Source organism: Phaethon aethereus, assembly GCF_964289735.1.
Source record: "Phaethon aethereus genome assembly, chromosome: 10".
Lineage (NCBI taxonomy): Eukaryota > Metazoa > Chordata > Aves > Phaethontiformes > Phaethontidae > Phaethon > Phaethon aethereus.
Window position 1 is genome coordinate 6,651,032 of NC_138586.1, and position 17,562 is coordinate 6,668,593.

The 17,562-nt window shown below is 43.0% G+C and overlaps 1 protein-coding gene across 2 annotated transcripts in view; it reads right to left on the bottom strand.

Moving 5' to 3' along the window:
- The window catches only part of GRIA3 (glutamate ionotropic receptor AMPA type subunit 3), a 157,074-nt gene extending 150,304 nt beyond the window's left edge, over window positions 1–6,770 (bottom strand). For both annotated transcript variants that reach the window (XM_082003981.1, XM_082003982.1), the window contains exons 1-2: window positions 5,811–6,770; window positions 4,780–4,938 (exon numbers count right to left, since the gene is read on the bottom strand). In XM_082003981.1, the coding sequence (XP_081860107.1) occupies window positions 4,780–4,938; window positions 5,811–5,901 (250 nt within the window). In that variant the 5' untranslated portion in view covers window positions 5,902–6,770. The remainder of the gene's footprint in view (window positions 1–4,779; window positions 4,939–5,810) is intronic.
- Window positions 6,771–17,562: the final 10,792 nt, after the last annotated feature.

Here is a 17,562-nt window from a genome sequence, read left to right on the forward strand (position 1 = left end):
CTATGTGTGTAACAGAGGAGAGTCAGCTTATTTTAAAATTAATTTAAGAAATAATAAAACATACTTGTATGGTTCCTTCTGCTAACACTGAGATCGCATTCACCTTAAGGACAAATCATCTGCTCTGCCACAAAGTGGAAACAAACTTTAGTTGGAACACACCCTTCACCTTTCGACCAACCCCAGTATTGCAAAAGCTCTGGCCCCTAAACTAAAGCCAGCTGATTTCCTTTGTCACACCGCAGTACCATACACTTGACCACGTTCCACAGCATAAAAGGCATTTTCAGGGCTCTGTAATGAAGAGAGTTGTGTAGAAAGCACACTTCCAGGTGTTTTACCACAGAATGTGGAGAAGCCACAGTGCATTCTTTATCGGGAGAGTGAGGCATCTACCCTGTGGTCTCTACTCACGCAAAACCACCGTACACAGCCCAAACTTGGCAAGACTTTCAGCAAGACATGCTTATGCTTTTGGCAGCAGGGAGCTGACCACTTTCAGCATCAGCATCCTTTGCCAGCTGGCCAAAGAGTACACAGATGCAAGGGAAGCAAATTATCTGCCCACTGGCAAAAAGAAATGCTGAGCAGCACCTAAGGAAAAAGGGTGTGTGCATGTGTGCACATGCGCAAGTGAGTAGGCATGTGAACATATATATATCTATATGCACCTGTGCTTTGGGAAAGGGAGTAATACAGTTAAACTGGAAAAATTGTCTGCTACTAACCCTGTGGTATCATTTTCTGCAACATTCTCACAACAACAGTCAGTCACTTTTTCCATTAAAATCTTCCAAGCTGAATTTTAAAGATTAAACAGAAGGACTGCAAGGATGCTAAAGAAAAATTTCCTAAGAAAGTCTGAAACCAGATGCCCTCAGGAAAGCATTCATACAATCACTTGCAGGGTTTTAGCAACTTAAGGTAAGCATGTCATTGTATCTTCCCTCTTTATTTTTTGGGTCTCTTTAAAGAGTGAGTGCCTCTGGAGAAAACACTACACATCAACACTTGGTAAAATATAAAAAGCCTTCTGGGTTCAGAAGATACATGAGAAATGGCTCAGAAAAATTAACAGGACAAGAATTTGATAGGTTAGGTTTAGCTGAGAGAGAGAATCTGCCTGTAGATTAATTAGATTCTGCAATCACAGCCCCTTTTCACCCATACACATCCCACCACTATCATTACATGATCAACAGATTTTAATGAAAACTAATGCTTTCTTTTGAGAAATTCCATGGGGACTACATACAAGGTTGAGTTTACTTTTCTAAATATTTCTTGAAAATCGTACATAACGCAAGTGCACATTTGTTGGCTGTAAAGGTGTACAACAGCAATTTTTTGCAATGACAGTGCAGAGAGGGAATATGAGATCTGTGTGCTAATGAGCTGACACTGCAGAGGCTAGAGCAGTGTTAGTATAGTGCACTACAAGTGCAGAGCAGAAAGACATACGTGGGTTATTTCTAGGGAACACGATCTACAGAACTGTACGCATAATTCAACATTAATACCAACATCCTTCATCAGAGGTTATAAGAAAAGCATGAAAGACACTTTGGTGATGAATTTATACGTTTGAGTCATTATATTCATATTATTCTGAAAAAGCCAGCTTACTCCCTACATAAACATTTTTGAAGAAAATATAACATCCACGTTTTACTTGATTTTATTCATTCATAGGTCAAGTTAACTGTCTTCCTTTCTGTTTTTTTCTGATGGCAGAAAGCTGCATATTTTAAAAGATGTAATAAATCCCCACAGATAAACTTCAATTCACCTTTAAATACACTGGAATTTTCATCTGTGTTTGCTTGCTCTCTGTTAAGATATCATACAGCTAAATAAATAGGTGGGCAGATAAATACAGAGTGGATGAATACTGTATGCATGCATGTAAATTAAACATACAGAGAGGGGCTCTACTAGCAGTGAAGCAGGGAATACATGAACCAGATTATGCATCATTTAACTGAAAAAGGAATGAGAGGGAGGGGCTTAGGGCAGGAATTTTCTTTTGCTTCTAAAACAAGTTTGTTCCCATGTTGGGATATTGCCAAATCAGCCCTACCAGAGGTAGGCTTTTCATCTCTGGCTCATGAGAATATTTCAGAAGAGGTTTTTATTTTTTTTATTCCTGCCTCTGGAATGCACCAGATTGCACCAAGTGGGATGTGCAGCTATACACTAAGAATGTAAGCTTTTCCTGTGCGGAGCCCCCCTCAATTCCTGCACGCATGAACACTTCCTACAGCCACTCTCACATAAATCAAAGCAAAGGAGAATTAAAAGTGTTATTTTATGGATAGTGACCAGTACAGGCACTAGGCTGAAGCTACACATGCTACTTTCTCTGATTTCCCTTCAGTTCCTTCACCTATCCCACCACAAAGTCAGTCACAGTCTCCCTCTCCAGTGAAGGCACTCAGAGTCACTGCAGGTTTCTCTCCTATGGATCCCTGCCAATTACAAATATTGATCAAACGGCTGTGTAACAGCACCGGAGACAATTTATGCTTATCTCCAGGAGAAGTAAAAATGTTGTGGAAAGAATTCCTTCATGGATATGGCAGCACTCTGAAATTAAGCTGCCTCCACTGGGAAGTGAGGATGTGTTTAAGGGTACTTAGGCCAGATTGTTTTACATGTTAGCCTGGTAGTATGAGGAGCTATTAGTTCATCCTAATGCAGTGATATGTATGAGCATTCTGACTTTCAAAGATAATTGCTTCCAGATCCAAAAAGAGCAACTGTTCTTCTATATTTTTTTATTTTGAGCTACTGAGACCTATATGGCTAGTGACTTGGACTCACTGTATTCTTTTCCTACCAACAGTATTACCAGATGGTTGACATAGCTATGGACAAGGTCACCTTTTCATTTTCTTTCTTCTGTTTCTTTTTTCACATCTTTTATTTTTAAATAGGTTACTCTAGGTTGGTATTCTCTGGTCCACATTTCCTCCAGAGATTTAAGTTTTCCCAGTTCTACTACACTGGTAATATGTGTGTGGGAATATGCAGCCCTATACTGCAGAAAACCATCTCATCTCACTAAAATCGCCACAGCTTTCACTAAGCAATGACAAAAGTCATTAGTTGTCAGAAGATGAGAAGCACACTGACTAAATAATACATTGACTGCCTCTGAACCAGCCTGTGGTTCACTTGTCTTGGTGGGATCTGTAAAGAACTGCTGGTAGAACTTTTAAAAAACAATTAATTATTAATCACCCAAGCAGTTTAATGTATTTAGTTTAAATCCATATAATTGATATTTAGGAAACTATGTTTGAGATACAGCCTTTTGAAGGGATTACACTGATTAAGGATTAATAGTCTGATGTTTGTTGTAAGAGCTGTTGAGGCTGGATAGGATTAGTAAAATAAGATGCAAAGTACAGACACGCTTTTATTTACCATTTTTTCCACTTTACCAAATATTTTTATTGGGTATTATATAATTAACCTTCCTGCAAAAGTTTTAAAGGTTCTAATTCAAAGCCCTTTAGAAAGTGTAATGCTGCACTAGCAAGAAGCAGTCACATGGGGGATATGTTAGAATACCAATCCAAAATTTGCCCAAGTACTTCCCTGTTGTGTATTTCCTAACCATCAACTTTCTCAAAATACCTGAAATCCTAGAAGAATAAAATATCTACTTGTCCAGCCTTCTGATTATACAGTGTGGGACAGGATTATAAGGACTATCCTATCCCCAGCAAACAAAAAATTGAAGAAATAAGATATTTAAAACACAAAATTGTTTTAAAACAAGAAATACTAGTTTTCTATATGCCAATACTTCATTATTTTAGTATAATGCTTCCTCTCTGAAGATATTATACTGTAAGTATATGAACAGGAATCCCATCCATAACAAAGTCAGTCCTTTGCATTCAGAGGTCCTTTAAATAATGTACAGACATATTTCTGTATACTGCAAAAAGCATGCAACCACCCCGCAAGAAGACTCTACTCATTTTCAAAGGTTTACAATAAAAACTGTATAAAACTGGATTTGGACATATCAGTGAATCATACAGGAACTAGTATTGGTAAGGATGCTTTTTTAGATGCAGAACACACACCAGTCTTTCAGAAAGAGATTTCGCATTTTAACACCACATTAACACTACTCAAAGTTCTATTTTACTGCTTCTGTTAATAAAGGTTCAAATTATATGTATGCACTGCTTGTGCAGAGCTATTTCTCATAATTCTCAGTGTTCTGATTGCCTTTTCTCTCCCCTCAGCTCTGATGCTGTTTTTCAGTTTACAGTCTCCTCAGCTTTTAACAGGACTTTCACTGTAAGAAAACAGCCCAGTATTTCAGGGCAGACGAGAGAAGTAAGCCCCTCAAGCTTTGTCCCCTCAAGGTCACTTGTAAACAGGTGTTTCTGTTTTATTCCTACATGGGATTATTTGCAAATCATGCTGTTTCACACAGCTAGGTTGTAGCCTCAACAGAAAAGGGATGTTACTTCAGCAGCAATTCACTGATCACAACTACACAGCACTGCTATATAAACAACACGGTTGTTTTTCTGAAAAACATAACTAAAAGGGTGAAAAGAAGTGATGAGAGAACTTTCCCTAAGGTATTATTCAAGCATATAATGCTGCAAATCTACTAAACCTCATGTCACTACACACATTTGTTGCACTATATTGTATGAACAAGAACTCTAGGCTACCAGGGAGAAATTGAATGGAAGGATAGATAGCAAATAAGTATTTTTTTTTTTTAAAAAGCATGTATTTACTTACAAGCATTTGTCACAGAAAAACTGTTTGAAGAGTCCAAGTGATCTACATGATAGTTCAAATGGAAGGGCTTTTCCGTGGTATTTTGGTTTGTGTTGTATAACTGCACAGCAAATCGAAATGCACTGTGCTCCTGAACGGTGTTCCTCATGAAAAGTCCACCTATGATGGGGGGGGGGAAAAAAAAAAAAGGAGAAAAAAGGGAAAAGGTATTTCAGAATTAATTTTGAAGAGAAACAGTGGCAATAAGTTATATTTGCATACTGCACATCTCGGGAAAGAATGAACAGGAGCAGGCTGAGCCTGAGCACGTAATTCTGACGGAGCGCGTCCATGAAATACATGCCCCGAGTCCAAAGTTGGGCTTCCAAAGCCACGGATCACATCCAGGTGCCTCTGAGCTACCGGGAGCCACTGGGAGCTGCAGGTGCACCTTGAAAAGCAGGCCACTTATACACGGATGGCCACACGCAGATTTAAAAGCCAACTTGGGGAACTGCGGCTCCTAATTCTCTAGGAACTACGCGAATAACGCCTCTGTGGCGTTATTTGCTAAGGACACCGGCGGCGTGGCAAACGTGCCGTTTTCAAGGGTCTGGTGGAGAACACGCACAGCTGAGCGCCGCTCCACGGGGGCGGCAAGGAAAAATCCCCAAGTTTCCCCGCCGTGCCCTCAGCCTTACGGCTCCTGCGGCCCCAGGCTCGGGGCGCGCCGCCACGCTGCCCGCCGCTCCCCTCGCACGGCGCTGGCTACCCGGGACGCGCGGCTTCGGGGCACGGATCCGCACGAGCGCGGGCCAAAGCCGCCCGCTGTTCCTGAGGCGAGCGGACAGCGCGGAGCCCCGCACCGCCCGCAGCCGCCCAGGCGCCGATCCCGCCTCTCGCCCACGGCAACGGGAAGGAGCCGGAGCGCGGCCGGCCCCGAAAGCAGCCGGGGCCGCCCGCGCCCGTACCCGGCGGCGCCAGGGCTCGTCCCCTGCCGCCCCTCCACACAACTTCCCCTCGGCCAGCGACGGGAAGGAGCGGGCGCTTACCTATACTGATGGTGTTGGGGAACCCTGCCAGAGCCTCCCCCAGCAGCCCTGCCAGCAGCAGCACGAGGGTCCGGGGCGCGCTCTGCCCCATTTTCTTCAGCCCCTGCGGTTCAGCCCCTAAAACGAAACTGGCGGCACAGGCATGGGCGCAACTGGAGAGTCGGGGTGGTGTCAATGGTGGTGGCGATGCTGGCGGAGGTATGGGAAGGATGGTCCCCCTCCTTTCTTCCTTTTTTTTTTTTTTTCTTTTTTCTTCCCCAAATCGGTCTCCTCTTGTCTTCACCCCAGCCTGGGAGGGCTCATTGGCTGCGACGGTGCCTTTCTCCCCCCGTCTCCAGCAGCCCCCCCCAGCGCAGGGACTTCCCCCAAAGATGGTGGGTAGCGGAGCCGGCGAGGCTGCTCCGCCCGGGCCGGGAGGGGGTTATCGATCAAACTTGGCGTGAGGCGGGCTGGCAGCCGCTCCGCTCGGCTCGGTGCGGCCCGCCCAGCCGCGGCGCTGGCGTCTCCCGGCCGCGGCGGCAAGCGCCGGGGGCTGCGGTCGGCGGGCGCTCCCCGGCCTCACGTGGGCCGGCCCCGCGCTGCCGCTGGCCCCTTTAAAGCGGCATCGCCTCGCGCGGGGTGTGAGTGCGCGCGTGAGCGCGGAGCGTGCGCCTGCCTGCGGGCGGGGGAGGGGCGGGGGTGCGGCCGGGGTCCTGCCCGCGGTCCTGCCCGCGCGCGGCGGGGGCGGCGGGCGGTGCGGGTGCCGCAGGGCCCAGAGGCCCCGTGAGGGCCGGGGCAGCCGCGTGCCGCCGGGGCTGCCCCCGGGGGGCGGAGGACGGCGCCCGAGGTGCGGGGGCGGCCAGGGGAGCGGAGTGGGGGGGAGGCTGGAAAAGGCCCCGAGCAGCCAGCAGGGTACCCTCCGCCAGAGGGGCGGCCTGCCCCGCGCCCGAGCGCTCCCCGTCCCGCCCCCAGTGCTAACGCCCGAGGGGGGAGGCTCCCGCCTTCGCCCGCCCGCAGTTCCTTGAAGCAGAGAAAGACAAGGGCGAGTTTATCCCACACGAGGGAATGTTGGGTCCTTCCCAACCTCCTAAAAGAGAAGGAAATCCAACCAAGTCTCCGCGTTTCATTCCTTGTGCCGGAAGAGACAGACAGGGAACATCTCTGTCAGATGCTGCGATGCCCCAGCACAGAGCATGGCCTACCCGATGGCTGCAGGGCAGCAGGCAGGTGGGTCTTGGACATCCCTCTCTGCTACCTGCCTGTCAGCTGAGCACCGCTCTTGACGTGCCCCTGGCCTGCACATTCACAGGGAGCTACTGTGCTTCGGCTTAGCACTCAGTTCTCTGAGGGGTTGGTCTTGCACCCGTCCCCTTGACACCTTGCTATATGGATCCTTCAGCTCTTTTCTCTTTTTGCTACTTTGAGGCTCACAAAACTACAAAATGGAGACAGAAAAGAGATATTGGGTCACCTAGTGTGTCTCATAGGCCCAGGGAAGTTTGTTCTTCACTTAATGTTTCCTTTTCCTCTGATTTCAGCAGGTCACTTTCCCTTGGTCCTCCTCTGCTTTCTTTTCTTAATCTCAGACTCTGATGTTCTTTGGGTCTATGTTCAGCTGAGTTAGGGATACTATCAAAAGCAGTTGCCTTTGCATTTGCAAAATAATCAGCCAGTGCCACTGGCTGTAGCTTCCTGTAAGTACAAGAAGGTGTAAGACGGTGGCAGATTACTGCACATACGCCAGTGAATATCATCAGAGATTCATACCGCTAATCTTGAAGGAAGCCAAAGGCACAGGTGAAGAACTGGGCATCGCATTCATGATGCAGGAGCATAACATATGCCTTTAGCAGCATGTATGTGATCCCTACTTACTCTTAGGTGCATGTATTGGTTGCTACATGTTGTGTGTTCTTTTATGAGAGTCATGCCCAGGAGATAGAGACTATTCCAGTTCAGGCAGCGGTAGGGATCAGGCTGCGGGGTGACTGGTAACGTTCCCTGTTTAGATTGAGATGGCAGTTGTCACTTTATCTCTCTATTTAAAGAAATGGTTATCTCTACTGATAGGTGGGCTATAAAGGCCATCTTTGTATCTATAGCACTCTTCAAGCTCAAAGCACTCTGCAAATACAAACTATGAATTCCTGTAAACATCCCTGTGAAGCATGATTGTATTCTTCTCTTACAGATGTGAAAACTTAAAAATCAAGAAAAGCACCTGGCCCGGCTCACCTAGGCAGGAAATTAGAGACTCAGAATTAAGAACGTGAGCAACAGCTTGGCTTTACTGTAGAGCATTCTTCTCTCAAACGTCCTTTGGTAAGCATAGCCAATCTGAAAGCTACAGACATGTATGTGAAGATTAGACATTCAAGACAGTTGTGAAAAGCATGGTCTTATAGGCAAATAATTTCTCTTTCTGGTCGCAAACTAATTCTCTTTCCCCATTCTACCTACCTCCAGCCCATTTCTAACACATTCCCCACAAAGTCCTGCTGTCCTCTTTTTTTGTGTCCATTCCTAGTGGCCCTGCTTTTTTCCTGTTCACTTGCTCTCACAAAGTTCTTCCCTCCATCCCTGCATCTGTGTATTCCAGGCTGACTGCCACCTGCCACACTGACAGCTGATGATGTACTGGAACAATTATGAAAGAAATTATGTTTAACATTATAGATGTTAGGACAAGAGAAGAGATAAAATAGCCATGAATGAAGGTGGCATGTGTCAGAATCTCATTTTCATACACAGCTGGTAGGGTGGGTACCCCATCTCAAATAAAACGGTGCTTCACAGCCTTATCTCAAAATGGAGAGTCTTCTCACACTCCAAAATACATTTGTGCTAAGAGACAAATACATGTTCATTATCACCCACATTTTTCCTCCTGAAGCCTTTAATATACATGTTGTTGTTGTTATTATTATCAGGATTTTCAATGACACTTTGCTTTTTGCTTAGGCAATTAGTCTCATGGTACTATTTGCAAATATATATATATTTACAAATGGTGCAGCAGCTGTCCCATACAGATTTTGGAGAAACCCAAAGAGGCCCCATCCCAGTTTATCTTTCTTACAGTGAACCCAGTGTGTCATAGGACAAAATGGTAGATTAGTTGGCTTTCTGTGGATATTAATGCCATGCAAATATTTTGTATACTTTGCTAGGGATGCTCAGTGACTCAAGTTAATGAGTTCCATGATAACTGAGGTCATACCAGATGCTTTCCCAAACCTTCCCTAACTAAATACGAGCAAGATTTTGCAGGCTAATCAGAGCTTCATGTTTAGATGATTTATAGTCTTCTGGGACACTAGGGGATTCTGAGTACTACCTACCTGAGCAGGAGGAGGTAATGATTTATAATTAGCTAATGTGTTCTCATTGTAATGTCTAATAGTGAATTAGAAACATGCTGTGGTATTTGGGACACAACGTTCTTACCGAGCTTTCTGATGTTACTAGGCTAAACCCATAGTGTTAGCATAAAGTGATGGCAAAATCTACACCAGGATTCTGTGGCTCAAGCTTCACCCTAACTGCACTAAGCTGACGTTATGACTTTTGTCATTCCTATTTCTAATTGCAAGAGAGAAGCTCAGGCAGTGAGTTTCTAGAAGTCATTGTGCTTCTCCCAATACCAACCAAACCGGCTTATGATTGCCAGTCAATGTATAACCGATTGTGACTTAATGGCCTTTTTTTGTTTGCTTGTTTACTTTAAACTGGTTATTTCTTCATAAAAACAAAGGAGACACAATTAACTGAACTTTTTGTTAATATCAGCATTTTGATTAGCTAAACTGATTAATTCTACAATCGACAGTTAACAGAGTGATAGTGGGGAGAGAAGGAAAGATGAAAAGGGATTCAAGGAGAAGATGAAACTACAGATAGAAGGAGTCAAGGGGAAAGTACAGTGTCAAAAGAGAGAAAATGAATACAGACATTACAGCGTCATGTATTTTGGAGAACAGGTCAAAAGGACATCTAGTTAACATTTGATTATATTATGAGTAGCCACAGAACAAACTATTGAAGCTCTCCTGTTTACCTTTCATTACCATGCAATAAGAGAGACATAAAATGAAATTAAAAGGCAGCAGACGAGAGACAGTTTAACAGAAATATTCTGCTATGCAGTTTATAGCTAATCTATAAAGCTGTCTTCTATATAGTATTCTTGGCAAAAATAATTGTTTTTAAAAGTTTCAAATTTTATGTGAATTAGCAGAGTAAATGCATTAGACTAACTACTAAAAAGCTGTTGGGATTAATATTCAGAATTCATGGCAAAAAGTAGCTCCTGGATGCCTCAAGAAAGACCTATTCTTCTTATGCACGATGAGAGTTTACAGTATGTCTAATGTTCTCCACAAGTTTTTGTACTGGTCAGCGTTAGAGACAGGATAGGAGACTACCTGAATCATTGTTTTGTTGTTACTAATTTTTTCTAAGAACAGTTAGCAGGTGAAATCCTGGAACCACAGAAATGTATGGCAGGTTTATTAGCCCTATCATCAGAGCTATGATTTTACCCAATAAATCCTGGCAGAATAATATGGTCTGGTACATAGGAATATGTTCTAGTACATGGAAGGATAATCAAGGTTTATATAGGAACAGGGTCAAAGAGGAAACTTGTTGATAAATAAAAGTCATTACTCCATTATTGAAGTCTCATTCAACTTTAGATAGCAGAAACAAATTCATGCAGCAACTTTTATCAGAACTGAACATGGACTGTTACAGTAATAACCCATATATATTACAATTGCACAACTAAGACACAAATGTGGAAACAGTCAGCATGTACAAATGTCTTCATTTTTCTTGGGATTGTGGTATCTTCAGGATACACACTTCTAATTCTTCTAAGAGCTACTGGGCTGGTGGAAATGGAGTGTTATTATAGTCCCATAATGTCAGAAACAATTTATATTACCTTCTGCTTTCTGATTAACTGTACACTAGGCACTGCTGGCATAACACAGCCCTGCAATTCTTATTTAAACCTGTACTTTTGCTGTGCTCATCTATATTTATTACTTAAGGAAACAGTAAATCAAATTAAAAAGTAATGGTATCCCCTATATACTGTTAATAAAGTGAATCATCTCTCTTTGTTTTATACCCATGAATACAGTTTTCAAGCAGTCTTGGGAGGTATATCCAGTTCATACCCACTTGAACTGTGCAAGATCTGACCACTGAATATTTAATTTGTCTACAATTACTGAAATATATTCTTCTTAAAAACAATCTCTTTTAGCCTTAAGTAGTGAATAATCACTTCTAATGATTGTTTGCCAATCAAAAGTCAATTTTCCTCCCAGTGTGTGTTTCTATATTACCATAACTTACCTCAACTCAGTTCCAATCTGCAGTAGCATCTCTTAATGAAAATGTCTTTGGAAAACAGCACATAGATTCTTAGAAATGGATGTTTAGACAAAAAGAATTTACATTTTTCACTGAAATTTTAAGGATTTCAGGTTTGTTCTGTTCCGCTTGATCAGATAGAGATTCCTACCCTCTCCTAAGACATCAGTCTGGTAGTTACAAAGTTTTAAGAGTTATGCGAAAACCTGACATTCAGTTCTCCACTAATTTCAAAGAATCTTCACTTCTGGAGTGAGCAGCACTAAGGTATGGAATCAACTCACTTTCTTTTTTTAGAGTTCATTCAATTCATATAAATAAGGTATTAGTTATTATGGGAAGGAAATTAGACAGAAAAGGAACATTAAACTGTGTCTCCCTTAATCCTGGGGAATATATTGTCTGTGGAGTATCGGTCTCTCCCTTGCTTTGTCACTACCCAAGAAATGTCACCTTGAATGTGAAAAGATTTCCCTATGCAATTTCTGTGAAAATAAAGCATTTTCTTAGAAGACAGAGAAGCATATAGCAACCATGGTAAGAATGAGTAGCTCTTTCAGCTCTTTTAAAGGTACTTTAAGACCTTTTTTTTCCCCTCTCACTTAGAGACCAACCTAACCTACCATATCACAGAATCACAGAATCACTAGGTTGGAAAGGACCTTTAAGATCATCAAGTCCAACCATTAATCCAGAACCACCATGTCCCCTAAACCATGTCCTGAAGCGCCACATCCACACGTTTTTTGAACACTTCCAGAGATGGCGACTCCACCACCTCCCTGGGCAGCCTGTTCCAATGCCTGACCACCCTCTCAGTGAAGAAATTTTTCCTAATATCCAATCTAAACCTCCCCTGGCGCAACTTGAGGCCATTTCCTCTCGTCCTATCACTAGTTACTTGGGAGAAGAGACCAACACCCTCATCGCCACAACCCCCTTTCAGGTAGTTGTAGAGAGCGATAAGGTCTCCTCTCAGCCTCCTCTTCTCCAGACTGAACAACCCCAGTTCCCTCAGCCGCTCCTCATAAGATTTGTGCTCCAGACCCCTCACCAGCTTTGTTGCCCTTCTCTGGACACGCTCCAGCATCTCAACATCCTTCTTGTAGTGAGGGGCCCAAAACTGAACACAGTATTCAAGGTGCGGCCTCACCAGTGCCGAGTACAGGGGCACAATCACTTCCCTACTCCTGCTGGCCACACTATTCCTGATACAGGCCAGGACGCTGTTGGCCTTCTTGGCCACCTGGGCACACTGCCGGCTCATATTCAGCCGGCTGTCAACCAGCACCCCCAGGTCCCTTTCCACCGGGCTGCTCTCCAGCCACTCCTCCCCAAGCCTGTAGCGTTGCATGGGGTTGTTGTGGCCAAAGTGCAGGACCCTGCAGTTGGCCTTATTAAACCTCATACAGTTGGCCTCTGCCCATTGATCCAGCCTGTCCAGATCCCTCTGCAGAGCCCTCCTACCCTCCAGCAGATCAACACTCCCACTCAACTTGGTGTCATCTGCAAACTTACTGAGGGAGCACTCAATTCCCTCATCCAGATCGTCAATAAAGATATTGAATAAGACCGGCCCCAGAACCGAGCCCTGGGGAACACCGCTTGTGACCGGCCGCCAGCCGGATTTAACGCCGTTCACCACAACTCTCTGGACTCGGCCATCCAGCCAGTTCCTCACCCAGCGAAGAGTAAACCCGTCTAAGCCACGAGCCGCCAGTTTCTCCAGGAGAATGCTGTGGGAGACGCTGTCAAAGACTTTACTAAAGTCCAGGTAGACAACGTCCACAGCCTTTCCCTCATCCACTAGGCGGGTCACCTGGTCATAGAAGGAGATCAGGTTGGTCAAGCAGGACCTGCCTTTCATGAACCCATGCTGGCTGGGCCTGATCCCTTGGTTACCCTACGCATGCCCTGTGAGCACCCTCAAGATGAACCTCTCCATAATCTTCCCCGGTATGGAGGTCAGGCTGACAGGCCTGTAGTTCCCAGGATCCTCCTTCCGGCCTTTCTTGTAGACGGGCGTCACATTGGCAAGCCTCCAGTCTTCTGGGACCTCCCCTGTTAACCAGGACTGCTCATAAACGATGGAGTGTGGCTTGGCAAGCTCCTCCGCCAGCTCTCTCAGTACTCTCGGGTGGATCTCATCAGGCCCCATAGACTTGTGGGTGTCCAAGTGGCTTAGCATGTCCTTGACTGCTTCCTCCTGGATTATGAGGAGTAAATACCATCCAATTCCAACAGCATCTCAAGGTCTAACAAGACAATAAATGGAAGAAAAACACCAATGATGGTAGCAAACTGTCAATATAGGGAATTTACAGAACAGTCCAGAATCTGAGAAGGCAAGAGAGAAAAATCATAGGAAGAGAGAGATATCCTATTGCAACATCGCAGTCTAACCCACAGGCTGGAGATTTTGATCCCTTTATACGAGGAGACCTAATACAAGGTCTTTAAATCATATTTTGTCTTATTGTGAAGGACTTGCATTGTCCATCTGCACAGAGATGAATTTCACCTAACATGATTTGTTTTATTGATTTCAGTGGGATTAACCGAGAGTACAAAGATGACTACAGTTGTACACTTACATTGATGTGAATCACACAATGTGGTTTGGATAATCTGCAATGTTCAGGAGACAAGCAAATCCTTCAGAAAACCGGTGGCTTATTTGAAAAGATCTGATATTAACAATATAGGCAATGTTAACAGAAGTGTTCTCATGCTTTATGAAACTTCCATTCCTAATTAAAAGTTGTTTGGCTTTGTAAGTCACGCCTTGTAGCAATTGTGCTGGATCTTGATAATTACAGTATAAAACTGACCGACTATTTGATTTTTCTTTCAACACAACGGAAGGCATAAGAAGTGAAAAAACAATTGCAGAAGGGTTTTTATAATAGCAGTTCTCACCTTATATCAATTTGAAGAATCTCAAGCATTTTCCAATAGATCTGCAGTGGTCCTTATAGTGGTCCAATAGTAAATTGAAGTGGACTGACAATAGATTTCCTCTTCTGAGGAGTCTGCAAAAGGTAATTAAGAAGTAGCCCATGAGTCCCAAGGAGTCCACAGACATGATTTGCAGGAAAAGGATATTTATTTATTATTATCTGTTAAATATTATTTTAGCATCAGCTTATCTTGAAACTGCTCTTGAACATGTAAACTGCTGGAATCCTGTTTTGAGTTCTGTTATGACCTCACAAGCAAGCAATAACAACTAGACTACTGAAGCACTGACATGAAGGTAAGATCACTGCTATCACTGAACATCTTTTTTTTGGGAACTTTGTCTAACCCATGATGTTGCTAGAGCATCCTACTTTTGATGACGAAGCTCTGTGTTGTATATACAAGCATTACTTTCACGAAGTTTGAAAGCAGACTTTACAGTGTAACTGACTCAGACAAAGTCAAGGAAGAGGCACCCATCTATCAGGTGTTCATAGTCCCACAGTTCTCAGTGTTGTTTTTCAAAATATCCTGGGCCAAATCCTCATCCAGTGTAAAGCACCTTAGATGAGTGAAATAAATTCTACCATGGGGCAGGATAAATGGACTCTGTTTGACTTTTCTGCAATGTAAATGCAGTTGTTATGTTTTGCATGGCACAAAGATTCTGATCAAGGTCTGCACACCAGTGATTGATCTATATATTTGATTTCACTCTTTTCACCCTTCCATGTGTATTGTTTATGAACTAGGTAGCAGACCTTCTGGGCATCCCTTAAGACTACAGTCTAGAAAGAAATTTCCTTTCACTTAAAAATTATTCTATAATCTTGAATTTAAAATTTGTTTTTCCTGGTTAGCTTAGCTGCATATGTTCCCCCTGAAGAAACATGTTTCAACAGTGCAAAATTAACTGAAAAAGGAAGCACTGTGATTTTTCTTGCTTCAAATTATGTAAAGAAATCTTGAAAGATTTTTTTTACTCTTAAATTATTATTTTGTTTCTTGTGTTGCTTTTTAAATATTAGGGATATCAGATGTGATTGTTCCCCTTTCTACAGGAGGCCCCTCTGGTACTACAGTTTGATGTTTAAACATCAAATCATAACTGGACGCTCAATCTCAGATAACAATTTGTGCATTTTAACAAATGCAAAACAATACATGTAAATCAAGTCAAATCCTCCCTTTCCATGAGTCAGATGCTATTTCCTTGGTACTTGTGATGCAGAAGCCTAGAGTTTAATCTAAAAACCATTGCATTCATTAAGCATCATTCTATTGACTTCAATGGTCTTTGAATAAAGCTAATAGCCTATTTTGTTCCTACATATGCATAGTGTTGAGGTGCAAGGGAGGCTAGGGAACAACAGGAAAGGCAGGACTAGAATTTTTTTATTTAAAATATCTCAGCTATTCTTTATACAGCAGAAAGTATAAAATAAAAGAGCATAGCTTTTTTTTTCTTTTTTTTTAAGAAGAAGGTGGCAGATTGGGGGAAGGTGGCAAAGTGGTCAACTTGTAGTTTACCTTGAAACCTGTTTACATAAAAATCACTCTTTTTCAGAAACGGTAGCTCTGCCTCCTGTACCTAGGTTATGACACTGACTCTGAGCAGCACCCAACTCTGCAATTACTTTCCTGGTGATTAACCAGTTAATTAAATCTCTAAAAGTAAGACAATTCATAATTATCCTCAACACCTTCTTGTTAATCAGCTGTACACAGTTATCTGAAGCATTAGGTAAGAAGTGGCCTTACACAAGGTTTCTTTGGGGCCATAATACCTTAAGTGTGATGTAGTGAGTTAAGGAGGAAATGCAAACACATAATTTTAGACTTAACTTTGAAATTTCTTGCTTCTGTGTTGCAAGGCAGACCTTACACATTACTTTGACATATTGTTGTTATTTGCAATGTAATCTTGTATAATAATTAACTCCAACTGATACTCTGCAGTGCTTTAGCGAAGTATTGGGGCCTATTAAATTGGACCATGAATACACAGTTGCTTTCCTTATTTCTAACATAATTTTGCTGTTGAAGAAAAAAAATCAGATTAATGGAAAGGCGTTGCTAAATAGGGCTCATTGGTGCTGTAAATTTCTGGAGTGCTGTTGAAGTATTAAGTATATATGAAAAGCGACATGTTGGAAATCTTTTGGAAAGCACTTGTTTCTATTATTCTTTAGGGAAGAATTCTGCTCTCAAAGGTGAAACGCAACGACAGCAGTACCAAAGGGTATGTTTTCACTGCAAGCTTATTCATAGAGCAAGGGCCACCCCATTCCACCCAGCATCACACAAGCCCTTATGCCTAGATATACATGGACTCTGAACCTGGCTTTGCCATTAGAACAGAATTCAACTTCTAAGTAGATCAGCACTCATCAAATTTTCCGTGAGGAATTTGGCTTTAAGGCACACATGAAGTGTCAAAATATCTGTGGTAAGCAAGGAGAGAGGCTGTTATTCAAATTCTGTATGAATTGGACCATAATGACCACAGATTTTCAAGATTTGCATCCTGGATCCTGTAGTTTCTGAATCATGTGTCTCCCACATGGCTCTTGCTAGAAGCTACCTGCCAGTAGCTTTACCCAGCATTTGACCCTTCTTTCCACATGCTCTGTCTCTTTTTGCAGGAGAATGCTGAAAGATGCCACCTCAGCAGGCTGCATTGTAAATACAACAAAGGCTAGCTGTAAAATAGGGCTCAGGGTGCCAGGAGCCCTCTCAGCTCCTCTTCAGTCAGCAGTCAACGGCAAATCTGTGCACAGATGAATGATAATTACCAGCCCAGTGATATTGCTCTAACAGATCAGTTCACATATGATTTTTGGGGAGAAGACCCTGCCTGCCTAGGGAAAAGATGCTTGGGGATGGCACTGTCATTCAGGGGATGAAACTAATTCAGAAAAGGCAGAAATTGTTCTAGAACAGTCCATGAGTCAATATATAAAGAAACTCATCAGTTAGCAGCCTGAGAAATACCCCTGCAGACCTACTGTCAAATCCAAGCAAATGGCAGGCCATGATGGACGTGTCTCCATGTAGGCATAGAACTATATGAGTATGATCGTGTACTCAGATAGATACATTCTGCTGGTTTAGCTCAGGCCTCCTTGACTGCAGCATAAGCTCTGCTGAAGCTAAACCAGCTATTTCATTTTGGACATGACACTGGGAACTTCCTAAGTGATGAGATTTGTATTTAAAACAAGACCAGAATCCAGCTGTTTTACTTGTTCTCAGTGAATGCGTTTTCCATACTTTGCACAATAATGAACCAAAAGTCAACTAATTTCTGCATATTTGCAGTATGCAATATATGTAAGAGATTCTTCCTGTAGTTCTCATGTTTACAAAGAATCCTTTGGTCAAATAACAGAGTCCCCATAACTTTACACTCACGTATGCCTTGATT